We start from the raw sequence: 25,617 nt of genomic DNA, 5'->3' as shown, positions 1-25,617 counted from the left end.
TAAACCCTATATAAAGCTTATCTGGAAGTGATAATCATATGAGTCCAGCACTTAGCTTAAGCTACAAACAGACAGGTATCCTATTACTTCTATATAATCGCCTATTAGCTTGGGAGTTGACACCCTTACAGTTTGCATGATTTAATTTTCTTCTCTTTACAAGGGTCTTCGACCCCTAAATACACCTCTATAAAACAGCAAAGGGTGGTGTCAAGTTGAAAGTCACTTCCTCCCCCTTAAATTTAGGGGGGTATGACACAAATTTTTGTGAAAAAACTCTTAACACGTTAAAAGATTTTTACCTTCGTGATTTGTTATTAAAGAAATTTAATTTAATTTAGATTTTTTTATGTTAATCGTTGATATATCTGGGATATACCTACTTGTCCTGTGGGGGTTAAAAAGCTATTTTCCTGGTGGATGTACAACCCCCCCCCAAAAAAAAAATAAAAAAATATGACAACATCAATAAGAAGCGAAGCTCAAAAATTAGGGATGGATGGAAAAAATGAACAATAGAGCAGTGTCATAAAAAATAAACATTAAAGGGGGGGGGGGGGATGTGGTGACTCTGCACACGACATACCAGCAATTTTATTTTGGGCGCTACTCCCTTAGTTTTAGAGATAATTGAGTGAAATCTTTTTGGTTGTGTCACTAATTACCTAATCTTTCCGTATCTTTAAAAAAAACCGGCGGCGGGACCGCCGCTCCCGCCATTTTCCGCCGCCGTCAAAAATTTTTTATTGCATTTCTTGCCGAATTAGGCAATTTGGAAATATTTGAAACCATGTTATTTTTTTCAGAAATTTTTCCTCTTACAAGTAACCCTGCGGCGGCGGCGGAAAATGGCGGGAGCGGCGGTCCCACCGCCGTTATTTGAAATATGCCAAAACTTTGGGTAATTACTGACCAACCTGAAAAGATTTTGTTTCAATATCTTTAAAAGCACAGGAGAAGCACTGAATTTAAGATATACCTTGATAAACGAGAATTTAAAAAACGCAGGGTTACTTATAAGGGAAAAATTTTTGAAAAAATAACATGGTCTCAAATGATTCCTAATTCGGCGAGAAATGCAATAAAAATTTTTTTTGCGGAAAATGGCGGCGAACGGCGGAAACGGCGGTCCCGCCGCCGTATTTTTTTAAAGATACGGAAAGTTTGGGTAATAAGTGACACAACCAACAAGATTTTACTCAATTATCTCTAAAACTAAGGGAGTAGCGCTCAAAATAAAATTGCAGGTATGTCGTGTGCAGAGTCACCACATTTTACCCCCCCCCCCCCCAAAAAAAAAAAAAAAAAATCACGAAAAATTTATAATGGTCTGTTGAAGCACTACAGAAAGACCTTCTGAGAAAGTGGCCGTTATCGCCCACTCTGAGGCATTTCTGAGGGCATTGTCAGGAATTTAAAAAGCTTTCGATTGCCTTGTTTACTATCTTAATTAGTAAGGAAAATGCGAGGTATTATCCTCTTAGAAATTTTTTTTTCAATAAAACTATGAACTCTGGCCGCAGCGCTCGGCTCCCTAGCCTGCCTAGCCGCAGCGCTCGGCTCCCTAGCCTGCCTAGCCGCAGCGCTCGGCCCCCCTTGCCTGCCTAGCCGCAACCTAACCTAACCTAAAATAGTTGTTCGTCGGTAGTCGGGGGGGGGGGGGGGGGGGGGGGGGGTACAAAATTGAAAAAAATCTAGAAATAGATCTAGCACCCTATCCAATATGAAAACCTTAATAGTGAAATTTGGTGAAAATATGTGTAATTGTATTGTGTAATGTGAAGATTTTAATAAGTGAAAATTCCATGAAAAGGTGACGAGAAAATAACAAAAACTTGAAAATATAGGAATCGATCTAGCACCCCAACCAAAAGGCAAAACTCAATGAAAATATGTAAAATGTGACATTATTGAATATCCATAAAATATCCATAAGTAGCGAAGATCAAAATTATGGATGGACATCGAAAATAAAATGAACAAAAAAATTATAATGGTCTTTTAAAGTATTAAGGACATACCGACAGAATGCGACCGTTTTCAGGGGCATTTTTTTTTAATATTAGAGAATGTCACTTATCTATAAGGAAAATGTAAAAATCTAGGAATCAATTAAGAACCCCAACTAATAACAACTATAAATGAAGCTTGGTTGAAATATGAAGAATGTAACTTATTTAAGAGGGGAGGGGAGTAATGACATCTAAGTGAGCAAAATGGTCTACATATTGAGCTAGATTCTTGAAACTTGATACATAAGCCTAGTTCCAATAGGTACTAAATGAAAAAAAATCCAAAATATTTTATTTTTAGATTAGGTAAGAAAACCCTGTGGGAATGGGATTTTAGGGTTTTTTGGACTATTTTGGACTAATTTGTTGTAGAAACTTACTTTTATTGTTTTTTTTTTAAATTGAAAAAAATTATCCTAAGAGGATAATACCTTTAATAGAGTAGATTAGCTAATAAAAATACCTGAATTGTGACTAAGGTTGCATTAACAAGCTGAGGTTGTGATACAGCAAAAGCTGGATATCCTATAATGCTCAAAATAGCACCATCTGTTTCCTGCAAAATAACCAACTTATGAAAAGCAAGGGGGGGGGGGGAAGTTCTGACACATTTGCGTAAACAGTGAGTATAGGCTTTATCTTTGGACTGAGAGGATAGGTTATTAGGGATAAAATCATTCTTATATGATGAATTTCCCCCAGATTTAAGATTTTTTAGATAGGCCTCCAGGTTCCGGAGCTCCAGGCCTCCAGGTGGTCTCTGTACAGGTAAAAATTAAAATTTTTTTTTTTTTAAAGTGAGATGTCAGCTTATGAGACAAAATATGTATGTTTTTTCTTCAAATATGTGAATAACAATCAACAAGAAGCATATTTTGTTTTATAAGTTAATCTCTAACTCTTCAAAAAAAAATCTTATTTTTAATTTTTACCTGTACAGAGACCACCTGGAGGCCTGGAGCTCCAGAACCTGGAGGCCTATCCTAAAAATCTTAAATCTGGGGGAAATTCATCATATAAGAATGGTTTTAACCCTAATAACCTATCTTCTCAGTCCAAAGATAAAGCCTATACTCACTGTTTACGCAAATGTGTCAGAACTCCCCCCCCCCCTTGTCACATATACAAGTCCATTTTTACCTTAACAGTTTCCCTTTTATCTTTTGTTGTTTGCCCTTAGATTTCAAAAAATAGGAGGAGAAAAGGGGGTTAATGGGAAAAGTTAAAATTTATTTTTAGTAACATTTAAAATTTTATTTCATTTAACATAATGATAACACTAACCAGTTATGCTAATACTTTGGTTATTTTGTACATCTTGTATACTTATACATTAAAGGATATTTTTAATCGACTTTTTTTTAAAATTCAAGTTGAATTTATTATGCCATTTGGTGAAAATCACTTGTGTAAAAATTTTACCATTTTGGACAAGTATTATGCCCAGTAATTTCACTTTGAATTTTTTAGGCTACCTTTATAGGGGTAAAAATTTATAACATCATACATAACATTGCCCTCACTCACATAAAACAAAAGCTTAAATATTCCGAGTAGTCAAAGAAGACAAATCACGTGAAATATACTGAAAATAAATTTTATGTAGTATTTGTAAATAATTTTCTAATTTTATATTTTCAACAATTTGTATTTGTGATCTTATGTTACTTAACTAATTAAAAACCAATAAACTACGTAATAATAAAAAAAGAAATATGACTTTTGTCCGTTTCAAAATATTTCGTTAGTAGCCTGAGAAAATCTAAAAAAAACTCTAAAAATTAGGCAATTTCCAAAAAAACATAAAATTAATTATGTTTTTTAGAGTTTTTTTTATAGATTTTCTCAGGCTAGGAACGAGATTGAAGCGGAAAAAAATTCCCGATTATACTACTCAAGGCCTCTTTAGGATTACCATGAAGCTATAGTTCTGATGCAGTGATTTTTTGACCCCCATAAGGGGCCCTAAAAATTTCAAAGTTAAACTACTGAGCATAATACTCGTCCAAAGTATTTCACCAAAAGACATAATAAATGCAACTGCACTACTTGAATTTTTAAAAAAGCCGTGGGAAAAAATTCCCTAATATACAAGCCTGTAGGACATAGTCTTACCTTTGAGTTTGATTCTCTTGGAAGCATTGATTCTAGAACAGCAGAACATTTGACAGCTTCATCTGGTAAAACGTGGATTTCAGAGGCTGGGCCACCACGGGCTCCAAACAGATCCAGCTAAATACAAATATTTTATGAACTAGCTATTTCTACATCCGCAAATAGAAAGGAAAAGAAACAAAAATGACAAGAATAGTTAATTAAATCTTTAAAAAAAAAGTTAAAAAATAATATTAGAGCTTTTTATATAATAATAAATATATAATTATTACATATCAGTTTGACAAAAACAAAGCATGCGACACATTATATGTGTTTTAAACTCTTTTAGATATCGTTATTTTTAAATTTTTCTTGCCTATAGTTCTTTTCAATAAGGAAGAAAGCTATGTAGTGAATATTAGCGTTCTACTCCTGTTTTTAAGTCTTAAGATACACACATTTACGGAATTATGCGAAAGCTACCATTCTCTTTGTGATTTGTGTGACGGAGAGACAAACTTTTAAGGCCAAACAAATGACTAGAAATCATTTGAATATTTTTTTTAATTGGTTGACAGGGAAAAAACTATACCAATGCCTTTTCAAAAGACAAACACATAATACTGACTTTCAAATGTTAAATTTCCCTAGTTCTTGCTTTTTAACTTCTATAAATGTAGCAGAAAAATAACTAACTTTATTCATAGCTTCAAGTGCTGCCTTGGCCATGCCTATACTACTGGAATTCAATTCCAGGATACTTTGATTTGATTTATCCCCTCTTTCCCAGATCCCATAATCAGGAGTCACGTATGCACACTCTAAAATACATAAAAAATAAATCAAACACATAAATTATTTTTTCAATGAAATTTTTAAAGTACAAGAAGTTGCCCCCTAGCACTTAACAGTTTTGTATTCAAAGGGAAAAGAGACATAAATCTAAATATGGAATAGCCTAAAACAATCACAGGACCTATGTGAAGCTTACCCAACAAGAAGAACTCAATAAGTTCAGTATCTTAAGAAGTTAAGCATCAAACAAACAAAAAACCTTAGGTACTGCTTTATATAGTACGATATATTAATAATTGAATTGTACAATTACTTCAAATAATATTAAATTATAACTAAATATTAGACACAGCATATCTAATCAATTTATCATACGGTAGGAAAGCCTCAAAATATATTAAAAGGTGATTCCTATCATTTGAAGCCAAATTATTCAAAAATTACCCTTACCAATGTAGAATACAAGATTCTGAACAAAAGCAACTTCATCAAGTGTAAAGATAATCTGCAGTCCACTTGCAGTCATCTGGGCCAGAGATAAAAGGTAAAGTGACACCGCATCTATTTGCAGATGACCCCATTCCCTAAAGTATGTATAATATTGGATCAGTAATAATGGACATAAAATCATTTCACATAAAGTTTCATTTGACATAATGGTACACGTAACACTTCACATAAAACGATTCACATAAAGTCATTTGACATAAAGGTACAACTGACGTTAGGGTACGCTTACATAAAGATACACTTCACATGAAAATAAATTACACATAAAAAAGGTAAAATACTATTAGCAAAGCATTTCAATAATAAAGTCCTAAAAATGTAATTACGTCTTTAACAGTATTGTGTATTTATGCAATTTTGCAAAAATTTACATAGAATTTCATCATCATTGTCATTTATTTCTGTTTAGAACATGAACCACGCAGATTTTAAATAGGTATAAAGGGGGGGGGGCGTTATGACATATAAACTTAAACAGTGAGCAAAATGTTCTAAATATTGAGCTTGATCCTTGGTACATAAGCCTAGTCCTATAGGTACTACATCTAAATAGGCGAAAATGGAGTTTTTATGCCTTTTTTGGTCTATTTTGATGTAGGAACTTACCTTTAATTGTTTTTTTTCTAGGGTTGGCAATCCGTATCCGAATCAGGGATCTGGAATCCGCCCAATTTTTGGCCAATTTTGGAATCCCTATTTAATTGGTAGGCTAAAATTAGCGTCATGAGTTTTTTCTTGCAACTCCCCCTTTTAGAAGGCAAAGATTATCATCATTATATATAATATCTTTTAAAATCTGGTTCGATTCTCGGAAGTGAATTATAGAGAACACCAAGAACATTAATTTTTAGGACATATGTAGCACTTAATTTTTTTATTTTTTTAATTAAAGCCTTAAAAAATATGGCTAGAATCCAGAATCCTAATCCGCCATAAATCAGAATCCGGAATCTGCGAGAATCTGCCATTTTTTTGACAGATTTTTGTAAGAATCCAAATCCGGTCCAAAAATTTGACGGATTGCCATTCCTAGTTTTTTCATAGGTTTTTTTCCCTTTTTCCTTTTTTTAAGATGATTCAGCAAGTCGGGGACCGACCCCAGCGGGCTAAGTAGGTAGCTCGCAGAAGTAAAGTGGATTTTTTCTAAAGTTTGTGTGTCATATATCAAATATAGGTTTTTTGAGTTTTGGTCCCAAACATGCTGAATCATCTTAAATAATGTCCTTATGAATAGACATACAGTATTCAAGGAAAAAACTTAAGAAAAAACGATTAGAAGTAAGTTTTTACATCAAATTACACCAAAACAGGCCAAAAGAGGCCTAAAAATCCGCAGGGTTTTCTTACCTAACCTTAAAATAAAAATTTTTTAGTTTTTTTTTCATTTAGATGTAGTACCTATGGGACTAGGCTTATGTACCAAGTTTCAAGAATCTAGCTCAATATTTAGACTATTTTGCTCAATGTGTAAGTTTAGATGTCATTACACCCCTCCCTCTTTATATATATACAGATTGACCCACGAAAAAGTTTTTTTTAGCATCTGCAGCCCATATTTCTCAATAAATTATCAAAAGATGCATATGTCCTTGTTCTATATACATTTCCACATGAGAGGATATAAAGATATTTTTTTACATCAATTAACAGCAGAGATTTTTAAGGCCAAAGTTTAAAATAGGTGCTTGAGAAACTGGACATTGCTCACACGGACTCTATTTACTTAAAAGCGGAAAGTTTGTAAACATTTTACTCAGAGTACAAAATCGTTACAATTTTCATGAGAAATACGCATTTTATAAGGCATACAAAACGCTCTAATTTTCGTTCTATTTAACGTAATATTGTATTTTTTTTTGCTGGTTATTTTATTTTACATATACTTTTATCATTTTATCAAAAAATTTTTATCTTTTTTCATCATTTTTTGGAGAAATTAATGCTTAAACTAAGGGTATCTTTAGACGCAAATTGACGCACTTAGAATAAAAAATGCGTATTGAGTACAAATGGGGGATAATTTCAAGACATGAATGTTCCAAAGAAATCTTTTTTCCATAAAATTTTAATGTTTAGTCCACGGCAGATTACCCCGAAAACTATATATCAATTTAGGAAGATAATTTTTGTAATAATTACCGAATTTACAACTTTATATACTCTGAAATTATAGTTAAAATCAAAGGCGTGCAAAAGGTTGGTATAGGGGTTATTTACACCACACTTGTAAAATTAAGGGGGATGGATACACCTCCCTAGGTGTTCACCCATGTCCACCCTCTTGACAAGAGCCTACACCCTCAGATACACCCCTCTATAAATTCCAAGGGGGTTGTAAAGGAAATAAATTTACACCCCTTAAAATAAAGTGGGGTTGGGGGTGTTTAAGGAGGGTGTATATTAGCAAGTCACTGATTCAGATAATTTTATGCTATCTATTTTTAGATGAATTAATTACCAGACTTTACTAAAAAAATCTTCTGTACAACTGTACTGTACAACTTTAAATTAGTAAATTGAGACATGAGGAAGCTCTCATACATATGTAGGGGGGGGGGGGGGGGGAGTTAATGCAACCATCCCATAATCAATTAATCCAAATTTTGTTATGAAAATTGGCATGTGTAATACTTGCTTGGTAGGTCTGTTTTTCAAAAGAAGGTGTATCAACTTTTTTTTTATAGCTAGCCGGTTCTTTTAGTAAGTAGTAGATGTAAAATTTTTCATAGAATTCAGATATGCAATCAGTTTTTTTTGTAGACCTCTTATTTTTTAAGTAATTTAAGTTTTTTTTTTAAAAATTAAGTCGATTTTAAGGTACTAAAATGCAACAAAAAAAAGAAAGAAAATGGCCATTTTGAACAAAAATAGTAAGATCTTTAATTTGACACCTTACTTTTTCAATTCTGTCAGGTAATTATTGAAAAAATCGATTTCTTTAAACCCACGAGAATAAAAACTTTGAACTTAATTTTATCATTTCCCAGGCATAAGAAATAGGCGTTATATATACTGTTAGAATGAGAAAAGTATTACAAATCCATTCTAAGCAAAATTGAAATAAAAAGTTTACAATATAGTGTATAAACTACAATAAAAGGAATTATATGAAAATATCATATTATATTATACAGGCAACGTCTTAATTCTTGAATTGAGTATAAAAATGGGAAGCGGGTAAAGAGGGGATGACGAAAGTGTTGCCTGAACAAAAAAATATAATAGGCCATTTTTTTATTTTTCATTTTTTAACTTTTTTTCAATTTTGCTTACAATGGATTTGTAATATTTTTCTGATTCTAAAGGTATATATGAACCCATATTTTTTTACCTGTGAAATGGTAAAATTAAGTTCAAAGTTTTTATTCTCGTGGGTTTAAAAAAATCAATTTTTTCAATAATTACCTTACAAAATTTAAAAAGTAAGGTGTCAAATTAAAGATCTTACTATTTTTGTACATAATAGCCATTTTCTTTCTTTTTTTTTGTTGCATTTTAGTACCTTATAATTGACTTAATTTTTTATTTAAAAACTTAAATTACTTAAAAAATAAGAGGTCTACAAAAAAACCGATTGCATATCTAAATTCTATGAAAAATTTTACATCTACTACTTACTAAAAGAACCGGCTAGCTATAAAAAAGTTGATACACCTTCTTTAACAAAAAGTTAAACTTAAGGGGGGGGGGTTAAGGCAAACATCACGTAATCAATGCACAAATGGCACATTTCATTACAAAACTTGGCATGAGTAATCCTTGGTAGATCTATTTTCCCAAAATAGAACAAAAAGTTGGAAAATTAATGGCTAATGGCTGTTTGTTCAGCTGTTTAGCCGTTTTTGGGCTATTTTCAGGGCAAATCCATCAATAATTACGTAGGAATAATCCATTAGGGATAGGTTTTAATGGGTGCTGAGCTGAAAAATACTACCAAGTTAGTGGCAGCTGGGTAATGGCTTATAAGGATATAAAAACATTGAACATTTCCATGGATTTAAACTTTTCTTAATTAACATTATAACTTTATGTCATGGACATATTACAAAAAACACTTTTTTAATTTATAGATTTTGCTGTCATAACAGCTGAAAACTGCCAAAAATGGCTAAGGACAGCTGTCAACAGCCAAAAGTATATATTGTAGATTAAATCATCCCGCCCTGGAAAAATTTTGATAAAATTTTTGCCCCCAGTAAAAATGTGGTTGATTTAAGCAAAAAATTACCTATGCTAAATAATTTTTTCTATGATGCAATAATTGTGACCTCACGAGCACTGCAAAGTTTTTGAAATCTGCAAGAAGAATGTTTTTTTTTAGTTCTTTTGTGTGATCTCAATTTTCAAGATTTTTACAAAATTTCAATTCTAGTATGTCAGTATAAACCTGAAATTTACCATAAAAATGGAGCAGTCTCAATTACAACATATGAAGGTGTAGCAAGTAATCTGCAAAGTCAAATTCCATTTTTTCTTATCTGACTTAAAAATTCATTTAGATGCAGTAACTACTGGACCAGGCAGTTTCAAATTTTAGCTTAATATTCAATCAATTTTGCTCACCTTCCAGCACCCCCCCCCCTTTATTGATAAGAAGACCATTAATTTTATTTGGGGTTTCCCTCAAATTTTTTACACAGATAGTAAATTATGACCTCAAATATTGTATTATATATGTATGCAATTTTGACTTTGGAAGATGTGACATGTCTAGAGTAGGTTTTTTCAAAAACATGCTTTTGCTTTAATGTATGTTAAATTATACCAATAACCATATTTTAATTTTCAGTACCACCCACTTACCAGCTAGAACTGGCTGAAAACAGCTGGGAGTGGCCAAGAGTATGATGAGTATATAGGGCTTTTGATGTGTCTAAGGGTAGGTTTTTATGGGTGCTGAGCTCAAAAATACCACAAAAAAATCCATATGGCAGCTTACTAACGGCCGCAGCTCAGCTGGGAGCAGCCAAGAGTAGAATGAGTAGATAGGGCTTGTGACGTGTCTCTAGGTAGTTTTTTAACAGTCTGTGCAACAGCCCCAGCTGCCAAATGGATGGACCCCCACTATTTATAGTAGTATTTTTGAGCTTCGAATTCTAAGTGCAATTTGCGCATTGATTACAAGATGGTTGCATTAACCCTCCCCCCCTTAAACTTGAGTTAATTCCTTTAATGATCTTGATAGATATATTTTTATAACTTTAATATATTTTACAATAGTGCTCAAAGGTAATGTAGGGAGGGAGATATATCCAAATCCTCTTTTTATAAAAAAATTTTTTAAAATGTATAAATTTCTTCTGTAAAGTAGTTTCGGTAAAATCTTAATAAAATCACCCTTGATTTTAGTTAAAGGGGGCTGTTAAAAGTCATAAGTGGGGTGTCAAAAAATTTAGTTGTTAATAAATTAAACTGTTTTTAACCGGCCTATTTTTAAAATGTATATAAAAAATATACTATGACTATTTTTTTTTACTTGGGGTAATATTGTGGCTTAGAGAACAACTTTATATAATTCACGTTATATTGATACAATAAAAAAAAACATTATTCTGTTCAATGGAAATAATTTTTTTTCTAAAACAATTAATTTCAGTGAAAAATTTAACATAATGCTAAAGTCAAAGCAATAAGATTTCTTGTTTTATTTCAATTCTTTATAATTTCCAAAAGAGTGTTTTCCCAAAGTGACTTATTTACAATGTAGTTAAATAATTTTTATTTGATTAAAATGAAAAGAATGAAAACTATACACGTAAAAGATACATACTTTTTAAAAACATTTAAAAAAAATAAGTTTGAATAATCTTCTTTTATATCATATTTGTATATGTGACAAAAATAATTTTGTTTTATTGCATAAACATTTGTTGTCATCTTGTCATGTTTTCATCAAATTTAACCCTTTACAGCCAATTTTTATGTGTTTAAAATAGGTGATAGAACACAAACATGTTAATGTTAATTCATTGGTATATTGTACAGATTTAACTTTTTAGTGAATTTTTATAGTAAAATCATAAGGCCTAATTTTACTCTATACCAGAATACAATATTTATGAAGCAAAACACTCTAAAAGCTATGAACTTTACCCAAATAAAAAAAGACCTTTTGCTTTGGTCAAAATGACCACAGCAACAGTAAAAATTAATATTTAAATTAATTGGGGACTTAATTCAAATTTAGGCTCTGCAGTCTGATTCTACTGGTGTCATAGTATATTTTTTATATACGTTTTAAAAATAGGTTAAAAACAGTTTAATGGAATATAACCTGATATTATAAATTTGAAACATATTTTTGATGTACAAAGAGATTAAAGGAACATGTATTACACTTTTTTTCATAGAAGAAATTGAATAATTTTTTATTTGTTTTTTTCAACACAAGGTTATTTGTGTATCTCTTGGTACAAGATACCACCATATTATTAGTTAAATCTATTTTTTTATAAATTAAGTGAATCAGTCTGTTAGACCAAAGATAGAAACTCAGCAGATAGACAGACAGACAGGCAAGAAGAATTTTCAAAGTTTGACTATAATAGAAAATTAATTAGATAAAATCCAATAGAAAACCTGTGAATGATCAGAAAGATGGAGGGACAGACAGACAGACAGAGGGACAGGTAAATAGTAATAGACAGTCTTTGAGGCATTAACAAATCACAATTAGGCTATGCTAGATAATTCATTAAAATCCAAAAGAGAGGCAGTTAGACAGATAGACAGACAAGTGGTGGGACAGACAGACAAAAGGACAGACAGACAGACAAAGGGGTATTGCCTAAAAACAGTTTGGCTGCTATATGAATCTTTAAAACCCACAATAGAAAAGAAATTTACATTAGTTTCTTATTTCGATACTCAACGCCACCCCCCCCTCCCCCACTCAAAGGGGTTTATCATTTCTTAAAATCAATAAGTGACTTCTCAGCGTAATAAAATTGAATATAATTTTTATTTTATAAATTTATCTCAAATAGAACGAAAGTTATAATCATTTTATTGTCTACAAGAAATATGCTTTGAGTAAAAATCAACCTAATTGTCAGTAAAAACGTCATATTTATGCATATTTACACAGTAAATAAATTTAAAATTGTATTTTATTGTAATGAATAACTTAAGGGGGTTGTATGAATTATCAAAAACCTAAAAAAAACTAATTTGGTTAAATTAGTCCAAGTAATGATTGATTTAGTACAGCACATATGAATATTTTGTCAATTTCCTATCAGAGTCCCTGTGTGCTGAATGTTTCTTAGTTTTTTATTAGTATAATACATTTTTCAACCAATTAAAAAACAAATTAGAAAGAAGAGAAAGTGTACAAAAGATATCTTCTTTATTGCATTAAAAAATGTCAGTTTTACATATAAAAAATTACTTTTTAAAATGTTATTGAATTCATTTTTCTTTACCCAAACCTTATAATATCCCCTAGTTTGGCTAAACAGTGCCTACCAAACCACACACATTAAAAAACTAGAAAAGGTCCAGCGCAGGGGGTATCTTGCCTCTCTTAATGCTATGAAAACCACAGCAACACAGGCCATGGAAATTATATTAAATTTACATCCTATAGAAATTCATATTAAGGCTCTATCACTGAAAAGTTACCTAAGGTTGACGAGGAATGGTAACTGGTCACACCAGGATGGATAAGTCACAAAACCTGAAAACCACACCAACAGAGCTCTAAAACTGGCAACAGAACTCCCAGAATTATCACTGCCATCAGCCAAGCTCATCAACAAGCAAAGGGGTGAGTGCAATTTATTAGTATCATAAAAACAAGAGGAGCTGAATAATTATCAGTTCAAACTCACACCATCAAATGACAGCACCATTCATGTCTACACAGACAGGTCAAAAACCAAATCAGGTAGTAGTTTTGGCTACACAACTAAAGGTATCAATATCAAACAACAGGGATACAGGCACTTAGGTAAAATAGCCACAGTGTTCCAAGCGGAAATCCTGGCAATGGAAGCAGCTGCCCAACATCTACTAGAAATCAACCCCATAGGTAAAAATATTAAAGTACATATTGACAGCCAGTCAGCTATCAAAGCTGCAAGTATATAGTGGACAGCACCTGCGTGGCGAGAGCCAAACAGGCACTAAATAAACTAGGTAAGAAAAATATGGTGGAACTCATCTGGATCCCTGCACACGTAGGTCATAAAGGTAATGAAATTGCGTACCGGACAGGTAATCTACCCAGAACCACATGCACCCACACCTACATCACACATCAACGGTATAATCAAAGAATGGGTCGACAGGGCTCATCAACAGAAGTGGATGAGTCCTGCTGACCCAAGATTCTGCAGACAAACACGAATGTTCTTGAAAGAAGCCAGAAACTATGTCTGGAAACATATCCAGAATAAAAACAGGACCTATGTCATGTACGCATGCAAGATCCTGACTGGGCACGCCAACACTAATAAACACTTATTTAGAATGAACCTGAAAGACAACCCAGGCTGTCAACAATGTGGATTCCATGAGGACACCATCGAACACCTCATCGGCAACTTCCCCAGATACAACAAGCTCAGGCTGGAGCTATTTGGTAACAACACCATACAGATCAAAGACTTCCATACCCTAAGCCTTAAGTAGATCTTAAAATTTATGAAAAAAAACAGAAAAATTTATAGTTTAAACCCACAAATTAAGAGAAACATATATTACAGGTGGACATGGGACACTGTGTCATAGCAAAAAAACATATACTATTTAGGTTTATTAGCCAAGAACAGTGGAAACAAAGCAGAAGGGTCTGTGGACAAGTGCGTAGCATGAGTTTGGTCCCTGCCTTGGACAAGATGGCGAAGCCGCCCAAGTTCCTAAGGCCTGCAAAATTCTGATAACTGATATAATATCCCCTACTTCTTAATATGAACTTGAACGAACCCCTCCCCAATTTATGCTTATGACCGATAGGATTAGCGCAACCTTGACCCAATAAATTCATGCCTGCTCATACAAATTACTTAAAGACACATAAAAATCATCAAAATTGTTAAATGTTAAATAAAAGTTTGTAGCTGTAACTTTTTTGTTTTTTAACTTATTTTAACAATATAAAAAGTGTTTGATTTCTGTTTATGTATTTCTTAATTTATAGGATTTCTTTGTGTAAGGGTGTTTTTGCAATATACACTATTCTAAAAATGCCTTTTAGAACAAATGAAAAAAGTGCTTTCAGCATGAAATAAATTTCTTGGAAACATCTTTTTATAAGTTTTATAAAAAGTATTGAAATTGTGAAGAAAACACGTCATTTCACTTTAAAAAGCATTTTTCTTGAAAAGTTACTTTTCCTCAGCCCCTTTATCTCTAAAATCTCAGCTGTTAATTGATGTAAAAAAATATCTACTTATGTGGAAATCTATAGAGAACAAGGACATATATATTTTTTAATAATTTATTGAGTAATATAAGCTACAAATGCTAAAATACTTTTTCGTGGGTCAATCTGTATATATATATATATATATTATTATTATACATATTGTATTTCAAATGACTAATAAATTGTTTACCTGTCCCCTACTACAGTTTGACAATTTCTACTGTTATACTTTGCATGCAGTGAATCAAAAGAAGAAAAGCTCCTTTTAAATTTTTCTACCTACACAATAATTAGAATATTTTAGTTTATGATTTAACCCATTTAAATATATGAATTATTTAACACATAAAGATAATTAAACAGGGATAACAACATGTTTCAAACATGTCACAATGTGTTATCAGAAGGAATTATGTTTGAAATATAACTTGGTTAATTCCAAACCGTCTGGTTCGGTGATATAAGAAATTTTTTCAGCCTTAATATTAAATCAAATTATCAAATCATTAGGTATTATTAAATAAGTTCCAAGAACAAACGTAATGCAAGTTTATTGTATGTTTCCAAATTGACAAAAATCTTTTTCTTATGGGATCTTTGAATAGTTCCTTTCCCTAATTTTACCTTGTGACTTTGCCCCATCATAGCAAATAGAATTCCTCTCATACATTTCACAACTGCTTGTTCTAATTGAAATAGCTTGGATTTTTCCTCTTGTTTGTCATATATTCTCCTAATATAGTTGATTCCTACAGTCAAATTTATGAAATTCTAATAAAATACAATATAATACTACAAAGAATTTATTTAACAAGGATGACAACATCCATAAGTAGCGTAAGCACAAAAAATCATGGATGGAAATACGTAAAAGTAGATTTAAAGTTTATTTATTAAAATCAGGAATAGATTTATTGGAGAAAATAAACACAAAACCTTGTTTTATTTTGTATAACGATGTCGGTCAAAGTAAAAGATGCTCATAACAATGGGAAAAATTATTTTGATACTGATATCCCAAAATGCATCAGAGATATGGAAAAATAAAGGGAAAATTTAAAAATAGCCAAAAACCTGCAAAAAAGCAGTCTGACCGTCATGGTTGTTTTCTCTAAACAACAGGGATATTTGAGTTTGATATGTATAACTGAAAAAATTTTGGAAATCGGACCATAAATACAAAAGATATGGAGAAAAAACAAAAATAGCCTAAAACCTGCTGAAAGCCAGTCTGACCGTTATAGTTGTTTTCTTTAAAGGACAAAAATTTAATTTTGATATGTATAACTGAAAAAATTTTGGAAATCGGACCATAAACACCAAAGATATGGAGAAAAATGTGAAAAATACAAAAATAGCCTAAAACCTGCTTAAAGGCATTCTACTCTCATAGTTGTTTTCTTTAAACGACAGGAAATTTAATTTTGATATCTATAACTGAAAAAATTTTGAAAATCGGACCATAAACACTGAAGATATGGAGAAAAATGTGAAAAATACAAAAATAGCCTAAAACCTGCTTAAAAGCGGTCCTATCGTCATCGATGTTTTATACTTAATTGTGCTCTTTAATGATGGGAATGTTGTCAAAAAATTTCAGCATTCTATCTTTTATAGGAGCTGAGTAAATCCCATTTCCCCCATAGCGTTACGGACTGACTGACTGACGGACTGACTGACGGACAAAGTGAATTATAGAGTAGCTTCGCTACTAAAAATTAAAACCTAGCGGACCTGTATGAGAGAGAAAGAGCCCATACTGCAGATACACTGTAAACATTATCTCTGATCCAGGCATGTTCCTCAGCTCCAGCTACTTGATATGCTGGAAGAAGACCAGTTACAGGATCCTTTATAAATCACAATAAAATTATTTTTATACACAAATCATTTGATTCGAGAACTGTGTAGTTATGTATTTACTGTTAAAGTAAATAAACTGAAAATCAGCTATATTTTATCGCAATCTCTTTCTCGTCTGTTTCAATAATGTATGTCCCTCTCGCAACATACAATTTGTTTTTGTGTCAGATGTAAGTGATCAGGGTTTTGGATCCGCATTGATTTTTTGCGGATCCGGATCCTCAAAATTTGGTCAGTGCAAATCCGGATCCTACCGGATCCAGTTCCGGTTCCTTGACTATAAAAAAAAAATCACCAAACCTTTCAAAAATATTTATTCTTTAATTCAAAGTCAAAAATACTTTTAATTTTCAAGTCTGACCCTAAACCTTAAAGATTGGCTGCCATCAAGAGAATGTCTGAGATTGTATATAAAGAGGACTATCCACGAACCAAAGCACATGATTCTAAGTACCTTCCAGCATTGACCTTAAGTATTTTCTTTCAGAATATAATAGGTCACCATATATTATTAATATATTGACGAGAAAATTTATGTTTCACCATGTTTTTTTAGGTATTTTAATTGATTTGAAAACTTTTATGAAGCTAATTCTTTTAATAAAATGGATATTTGATGTTACATATGCGAATACTCGTGTTATATAGATTGTAAATTAATTGATATTAGCATTAAATTAAACATACACTCCCGTGTGCCCTCCCTTGCCTAGCCGCTCGAAAGGGAGCATCAGTCTAGGTGGGTTAAGAGAGGGTCGTAGATACACCAAGCCTTGTCGAGGCACGGGGGCTTACGGTCCAGGGGACCCAACTAAAAGGTGTGTAGACACTACTTTGCAAATCTTACAAGTGTAGAATAGTCAAAATAAGATAGGGGTTAACATCTCTCAATTAGGTTAAAAAGAACTAGGACCAAACTTGTAGTTGGATCATCTTAATATTTAAGAGATTTAATTATAAGGAACGAGGTTGCGTGATTTTCAAGAAAATTACTGTCATACCACGGTCGCCATATTTGAGTACCACTGGTTGTCTACTTAGGAAAATTCTTCACATCTTTTATCCCCCCAAAAATGGTACTCTTACAAATATTTACACAAAAAGAGATGTTAACATTTTTATTTCATATTTTTACTTTTACCCCCCCAAACAACAGTAAGATTAGTCCGATTTAAACTTAAAAATAACGATGAAAAGTACAACCAACAATTATGATTGACGGCAACCCTGTCTCGATTAATTACACGTTTCACCGTAAGGAGTCGCTAGGGTCACCATTGTGTACACTTAGTTTAAGCGTCACCGCAAATTTTCAAGTTCAAGTTCAAATTTTATCAAACAATGGTGAAAATTAGTAAATTTTTGTTAAACTTTTTAATTAGTAGCGACTATTTTTAAAAAGTGAGTCAGGGTTTTTCAGTTTTATTTTTAATTAGGACAAAATCATTTCATTTCTTTTATTTTTCCTTAGCTACTTACTTCCCTTAACCCAAGCTAATGGATACAAGTAGGATGTTATGTTATGTAGCTTAAGATCTCAGACTCTTGTCATTTCCTCCATCTATCCCTCTACTTTCTTTTCCTCTCTCCACCAGGATTAATTAAAATTAACTGTCTATGGTTAATAACAAATTAATCTTGCAGAACTTCTTTGAAAATGAACCAGGCCAAGAAATCAAGCAGAGATGGGGGCCACGTCGGTGGTAGCGGCAGCGTGGTCTCTAGGGGCGGAACATCCCCGATGGTTACCGATACCCACGCCGGAAGTGATCCTATACAGGCGGAAGGCGGTGAAAGGGCTACTGTACAGGTAATGCCAGGGGGTTTCGGAAACGAAAGGACCCAAGGCAAGAACTTTGAGAACTTAAAAAGTCAGAACGTACATAGGGACTCGTCTACGAGAACCAATGTTACTGATGATGATTATATTGACATTGATGATGACTCTTTTAACAACGACGCACAATCAATCAAGGATGATAGTCTTGAACTCAGTGCCATGAGTCTTGAAGACAATCAGAAAGAGGAAATAAGAAAGACTGTTGGACACTTACAAATAACAGAAGAGATAACAGAACTTAATTGGACTGCAAATGACAGTAAGTTGGACCTAGAAGGAAATACTAAAGACATTACTTATGTAGACCCAGCTATACTTGACATGGAGGATGAAGATGATGATGACAATGAACCTTTCATTGTGGTCAAGAGCAAAGAAAAGAAAAGAAAGACGGAAGTACAGAATAAAGAGAAAGAGAGAAATGTAAACACTAATAATATAACTGATATGTCTGATATTCAGGAAAAGAGAAGGAGAACTGGTGCTGATAAGCGTGCTGCCAAGAAACAACGAGATTTTGAATTCAACAAGCTCAAGAAAGCAAAGGAAGAATCTACTGGTGGACCATCTATCACAAAGCTCATTGAAGAAGAAGTGATGGATGAAGTTCATAGCAGACCTAGCTATGCAACCCTGGCAGCTGACAACATCATCTATGAGTTTAGGTACGATGACGATAGCATTGCTATCGATCAGGCGGCCTTTGACCACGTAGATGCCACCATGGTTACTAAGTATTGTGAATTCCTGACAAATGGTAACGAAGATTTTGACCTCTCAATCTTTGGTGGAATCAACAACCGTATAGGTTGGATTGCCTGTAACAACAACTACACGGCCAAATTTGTCCAGAATGAGATCAAAAGGATGGACCCTCACACAGAGGAGCTGAAGGACATGGGCATAAAATTCATAATCTACAAGCCACAGGAGAGACTATACCGTAGTATGAAGGGCAAGATCCACACAAAATTCTTCTGTGAGGATCTGACAACAATGGAGTTGAAGATAAAACTGTGGAATAAGATAATCAAGGATAAATATGTCAACCCTGAGACTGGAGAGTCCAGGGACTATCATTTCAAGGTAACCGAGATCACCAAGAACAAGCTGTCAGACACGGAGAATGGTTTCTTCACCGTCGGACTGCAGGTGGATGAAAAGCTGTTCAAGGAACTGATCAGGCTAAAAGGCCGCTTGAAGCTCGGTATGTCATATGTCTTCTTGTCTGACGGCGGTATGATCACCGCCGTCAAAGAAGACCTGAGAGACAAGGCATACAAGAAGTATGAGAGCATATTAGAGCCAGATACTATTGCCCAATCCAACACTAACAACAAATAATACTCCAATCTCCCAGGCCAACCTACACAAAGCTGTCTCTGCCACAGTTCAATGTGGGGCCAGGCTTACTGGGAGCCATGACCGGACTGATACAACGATGACGACTACAAATGCCCAACGGACAGGATTTGGACGAAAAATTATCTTGGTTCAAGAACCGTATATTTCAAATAATAAGGTAAAATTTTTTCATAATATTAATGTGTACTGTAGTAAGGAAAATGATAATAGAGCTTGTATAGCCACTAGCAAAGAAGTTAGGGGTTGCCAACTTAATCAATTCACGGATAGGGATCATACAGCAGTTCTTTTCAGGTTTAATAATAAACAAATAATCTTCTGTTCTATTTACTGTCCAGGTGAACCAGAGGCGGAAGGAAAATCGCCGCCCGCCAAAAAACTAATAGAACTGGTTGAATATGCCAGAGTTAATAGCTTACCACTTATCATTGGGGGAGATGTAAACTCAAGACATCTGAGTTGGGGCTCGTCAGAGTCCCAAAAACGGGGAGAAGACTTACTTGAATTCATAATTTCAAAAAACCTTATAGTTTTAAATGAAGGTAACAAACCAACTTTTTCTAACATCTTGAGAGGCGAGGTTTTAGACATAACTTTTGTCTCGGACGTTTTGATTAATAGGGTCGTTGGATGGAGGGTCAGTGATATTGAATCTTTTTCGGATCATGCGTATATAGATTTCGAGCTAACTGAAAATATTAACATAAATAACTCTGATAATTTTAGATGTATAAAGAAAACCAACTGGCGGAGATACAAGGAGATGCTACAAGAAAAGCGGAATAAAAGAGGTAATGTTGATTTGGTAGACATAGATACAGCTGCAGACCAGCTCAGGGATGATATCATAGGTGCCTACAATGATAGTTGTCCTAGTGTTAAGAAAAGATCTAAGAATCGTCCACAATGGTGGAGCTCGAACCTTGAGGCTAGTAAGAAGTTAGTTAATCTTCATAGGAGAAGGGTAGGTAGATTTAATAATGAAGAAAGAGCAGCAGAATATAGGGCGGTTAGAAATAGGCATGATACTTTAGTTAAATCAGCTAAGAAAAAGGCCTGGTACAATTTGTGCCAGGAAATGGATAGACTTGATGCAGCAGCCAGGATACAGAAACTGATGAAGATGAACAACAACAGAGAGCTGGGAACCGTGAGAAAACCTAATGGGGAGTACACACAAAACATCAAGGATACCTTAAATGTCTTATTAAACACACATTTTCCGGACGAACAGGATGACAGACATACGGAGCCATATGACCATAGTAATAATAACAATTTTATTGATATTGAAAAAGTTATTAATATTGAAACAGTTACTAATTCATTAAAATCTTTTAAGCCGTTTAAATCTCCAGGTATGGACGGCATTTACCCGTGTCATTTACAGAAAGGCATCGAAATTATTGGGGGGGACATTGTGAAGCTATGGCGTAGAAGTGTGAGGGAAAGTAAGTGCCCTAGAACCTGGCTAGACACCAGGGTAGCGTTTATTGATAAACCAGGTAAAAAAGACAGCCTTGATCCTAAATCTAAAAGACCCATTAGCCTTTCTAGCTTCCTATTAAAGGGTTTGGAAAGAACACTTTACTGGGAAGTTAGTGAAAACCATCTTAGATCTAAAACAAGTAAGAAAATATTCTCATACAAGGAAAGCACCAATACAGAAGACTGTCTCCACGCAGTAGTGGCGAAAATTGAGAAGGCAAAGTTGAATGGCGAGTGTGCGATTGTTCTGTTCGCAGATATCGACGCCGCCTTCAACAATGCCTCCATTAATATGATGATACATAACCTAGAGCGGATGGGAGCATCAAGACAGACGGTAATGTGGACAGAAATAATGCTTAAAAACAGAAAAGTGACAGCCATGCATGATGACGTCATGGTTTCCAAACAAACAACTAGAGGCACACCACAAGGATCAGTTGCAAGCGTTCACCTATGGAATAATAATCAGCAGAATCTAAGTGACAGAATGCCAGAAAGAAACCCAACAGACCTCTACATTTTTGCGGATGACATACTTGACATCTCAATCGGCTGGGATGAAATATCTTGTGCACAAAATATACAGAGAGACATACATATACTGGAGGAATGGGCTACAGACCACAGACTGAGCTTCTCAGCAAGCAAAACCAAACTGATGCTGTTTACCAACAAGAAAAACCCAGTACTACCAAAAATTTACATGAATGAAACTGAGCTGGAGTATGTGTCAAGCATGAAGTATCTTGGAGTAACATTCAGAAGTGATCTCAAATGGGATCTTCATATAAGGAACATAACAGACAAAGCAACCATGTCCATGATGTACTGCAGACGGATGATATCCAAGAATTGGGGGCTCAACCCAAGGATATGCAGATGGCTTTACACAGCGGTAGTGAGACCAGTCCTGACGTATGCAGCTATGATCTGGATTGAAGGTATCTCAGGTAGATTAAATGGAAAGAACAGAAAAAGACTGGAGAGAGTACAAAGGAAAGGTTGTCTGGCCATACTCAATAGTATGAAGTCCACCCCCACGGCGGGGATGGAAGTGATGCTGGGACTAGAACCTATAGTCTTCCACCTTCAGGCACAAAGTATCAACACCTACAAAAGACTGATATGGAACAACAGTTGGACAGTGCAGCAGGCTGAAATAATCAGCGAAAAATCACATGCAGTTATTATACGTAAGCTGGCAAAGAACATTAAAACAATCTTTTTACCAAGAGACAGAATGGTCCATACACAATTTGTACCTACGCACTTTAAAACAAAGATTGGCACTAGACAAGAAGCTAGGGAAAGTAACCTGAAGCCAGGAACAAAAGACCAGGAAGTAATTACATGCTTCACTGATGGCAGCAAGATGGCAGGAAGAGCAGGTTTTGGCTACATTATCACTGGAGGAGGACTTAAAATCAGTGGCGCCCAACACCTGGGTAGCCATACAACGGTATATCAAGCTGAATTGTTAGCGCTGGCGGAAGCAGCCTTCACACTCATATCCAACAACATAAGGAATAGGACTGTAAATTTCTACCTTGATAACACCTCTGCTATAACAGCAATCCAAAACTATCAAATAAGAAGCAAAGTTATCTTTGAGACCAAAAGACTGCTAAACAAACTTGGAGAAGACAACAGAGTGCTAGTGGCCTGGGTACCTGGACACGAAGGCCACCTTGGAAACGAGGTGGCCGATAGAAAAGCGAAGCTAGGGGCGATGATGAAAATACACACACCTGGAGAATGCATTCCCATCTCAGATGCAAATATAAAAGCGGAAATTAAAGACTTCACTTTCAAAAACTGGCAGAAAGAATGGGAGAGGATCACAACATGTAGACAAACAAAAATGATGCTACCTAGTGTCAGGAATGGTTTGTGGAGAAAACTGATAACTAAACCGAGAAGGATGATGAACATGATCACACAAATCTATACAGGACACGCAACACTTGGCTACCACCTGAACAATATGAAAATAGAGGCCGCACCTACATGCAAACAGTGCGAAGAATTTGACGACGCGGAAACGGTAGAACACTACCTAACAGAATGCCCAGCCTTCAGCCATGCAAGACAACAACATCTAGGACATATTTTCTTACGAGTTATAGACTTACCCACCCTTAACCTTGATAACGTACTTAAGTTTATTAAGGCAACGCGTAGATTCGATTATTTAGAATAAAAATAAGCCTATTATATTATAAGACTAGGAAAACTAGTCGACCAGCATTTGCAAAAACCTTGCAAAAATATTAGGTAACAAAAGCTAGAAAACCTAGCTATGATCATACTTGCAAAAATCTTGCAAGTCGAGAATGGCTAAAAACTAGCCAAATATCTTTAGGTAAAATTAAACAGCTACGGATATCATCGATACACAGGAAAAATAAATTGCAAAAACCTTGCAATATTATTACACAGAAGCTAGGAAAACTAGCTGACTCTCACTTGCAAAAACCTTGCAAGTTAAGGTGGCTAAAACCTAGCCAAATTAAATTAAAGATAATGTAATCGGTATGAGTGTATAACTGTTTAACAGCGCATATAAGACATTTAAGAGTTACTGACAGGCAAACATCCAACTAATACACAGGTTATGGTACAGTATAAATAAGAAATTACATTAGATTCTTATCAGATTTATTAGAGCTAGACTTTCGTAAATGATAGATAGGACTCCAACATTCTTCATGATAAAACTTAGTTAGTTAAGTCTGGAAATCTTGAAAATTAGATCAGTTTAACTAGGTATTAAGGCTGAAAGCCCTAAATAGCGACAACCGCAGCTTCATGCATATCAACCTCGTGCTGGAGCGCTGCCAACTCATCAGCTTGGGCATCAGCAGATTGCTCAGGGGTGGGACGGCTGTACTCTAGCTGGGTTGTTAGCCATCCATTCTTATACATGCTTCTTGCAATCTCTCTCTTGACATTTTCCTCGTCAGTCCGATCAGCCTTATCCATCAGAGCCGCCCGCAAACCTTGTAAACGCTCACTCATCTCAGTCCAAAACTCCATGTTTGCATTAAAAGACATTTTTAATCAACAGTTCAATGGTTTTATCTACAACTGAAAACTTTCCCTTGAAAAATACAAGCGCGCGCACGGTTACCACTTACGTTTTACACTTTCACCAAATCTTTCCCTACTAACCTTATAAACTAGTTTTAGGAAGTCTGGACTCAGTTACACTAATCTAAACCATTTCAGGAATAAAGAGAAAGGGAAACTCTAACTCGCCCCATAAAAATCCCTCTAAGAGCTGCGGCTCTAGCGGGGATATAAGGGTGAGGTCAAGGGTAAACCTAGAAAGATTAACATGACTAAACTAGAATTATTTAGGGTGAATGGACAGAAAAGGGGACACTACTGCTCCCCTTAGTTTTCCTGGGCTGGTGGACTCGGACTGGTTTTGGTCTCGGGCTGTCAGCCTCGCCCATAAGAGGTATTTTACAGGTAAATTAAACATACATATGTGATATAGTAAATGTGCTTTGGACTTTTTTTTATTTTTATCATTTGACAATATGGACAATTAAAGACACCCCAAACTCAACAAAACGTTTGATATAATTTTAACAAAAAATGGTGGACATTTTTTTTACTTTTCTTCAACTTGAAGTGGTGAAACATAAATTTTCTCGTCAATATATTAATAATATATGGTGACCTATTATATTCTGAAAGAAAATACTCAGGATCAATGCTGGAAGGTACTTAGAATCACGTGCTCTTGTTCGTGGATAGTCCTCTTTAGGTAGATTTTTCCATTTTTTCCGCATTTTTTTGAGTCCAAGGATCCGGATCCGCATTTTTTTGCAAATCCGGATCCTTGGACTCGAAAATATGCGGATCCTTGCGGATCCGAAACCCTGTAAGTGATACTTAATTTTTTCCAGTTTTCTTTACTTATATTAAATACTCAAAACTAGGTAGCTGTAAATTTTGGAGGAAATTAATGAAAAAATATCAAATTTAATTAATATCTTTCCTGGCAAACAAATCAAATGTGTTCTCTCTATTCACTTACATTAATACATCCTTATAAAACGGAAAATGGGGTAGTGGGCGGATGTGCCAGTATTATTTAATGTGTGTGTGTGTGTGTGTAGCAATTGTTTATTAGTGTTTGGACCTAAGTAGTCATGAAGAGAACAAGACACTTTAAAATAGCCACTAGGGCCAGCTCAAGCTCCACGCTCAAGTACATTATGTCTTGACCCGCTGTCTCAAGAGAGCTACTCATTATTACCTCA

At 34.4% G+C, this 25,617-nt stretch overlaps 2 protein-coding genes across 3 annotated transcripts in view; one reads left to right on the top strand and one right to left on the bottom strand.

The window, feature by feature from the left end:
- The window catches only part of LOC145328983 (putative phosphorylase b kinase regulatory subunit alpha), a 106,033-nt gene that overhangs the window by 80,043 nt on the left and 373 nt on the right, over positions 1-25,617 (bottom strand). Inside the window, exons 2-8 of the mRNA XM_080172977.1 lie at positions 16,519-16,634; positions 15,409-15,517; positions 14,975-15,063; positions 5,355-5,488; positions 4,806-4,930; positions 4,128-4,244; positions 2,476-2,568 (exon numbers count right to left, since the gene is read on the bottom strand). Coding sequence (XP_080029103.1) covers positions 2,476-2,568; positions 4,128-4,244; positions 4,806-4,930; positions 5,355-5,488; positions 14,975-15,063; positions 15,409-15,517; positions 16,519-16,634 — 783 coding nt within the window. The remainder of the gene's footprint in view (positions 1-2,475; positions 2,569-4,127; positions 4,245-4,805; positions 4,931-5,354; positions 5,489-14,974; positions 15,064-15,408; positions 15,518-16,518; positions 16,635-25,617) is intronic.
- On the top strand, positions 18,296-24,767 carry LOC145317215 (uncharacterized). 2 transcript variants are annotated; one of them, XM_080158205.1, is made up of 4 exons: positions 18,296-18,457; positions 18,950-20,009; positions 20,579-20,643; positions 24,704-24,767. In XM_080158205.1, the coding sequence occupies exons 1-2, from the start codon at positions 18,305-18,307 to the stop codon at positions 19,829-19,831; spliced, it is 1,035 nt and encodes a 344-aa protein (XP_080014331.1). In that variant the 5' UTR covers positions 18,296-18,304; the 3' UTR covers positions 19,832-20,009; positions 20,579-20,643; positions 24,704-24,767. The 2 variants fall into 2 exon arrangements, with proteins under 2 accessions (XP_080014331.1, XP_080014324.1); XM_080158198.1 differs by having other exon boundaries at positions 18,296-20,009.

Source organism: Acartia tonsa, chromosome 1 (assembly GCF_053477335.1).
Source record: "Acartia tonsa isolate MP-2025a chromosome 1, ASM5347733v1, whole genome shotgun sequence".
Classification (NCBI taxonomy): domain Eukaryota; kingdom Metazoa; phylum Arthropoda; class Copepoda; order Calanoida; family Acartiidae; genus Acartia; species Acartia tonsa.
The sequence above is the reverse complement of the archived record's forward strand: the minus strand, read 5'-3'. Positions and strand labels throughout refer to the sequence as shown.

What these genes read in the sequence shown, in the direction of transcription:
- LOC145317215 (XM_080158198.1), top strand. Translation starts at nt 18,305, where the DNA reads ATGAACCAGGCCAAGAAATCAAGCAGAGATGGGGGCCACGTCGGTGGT.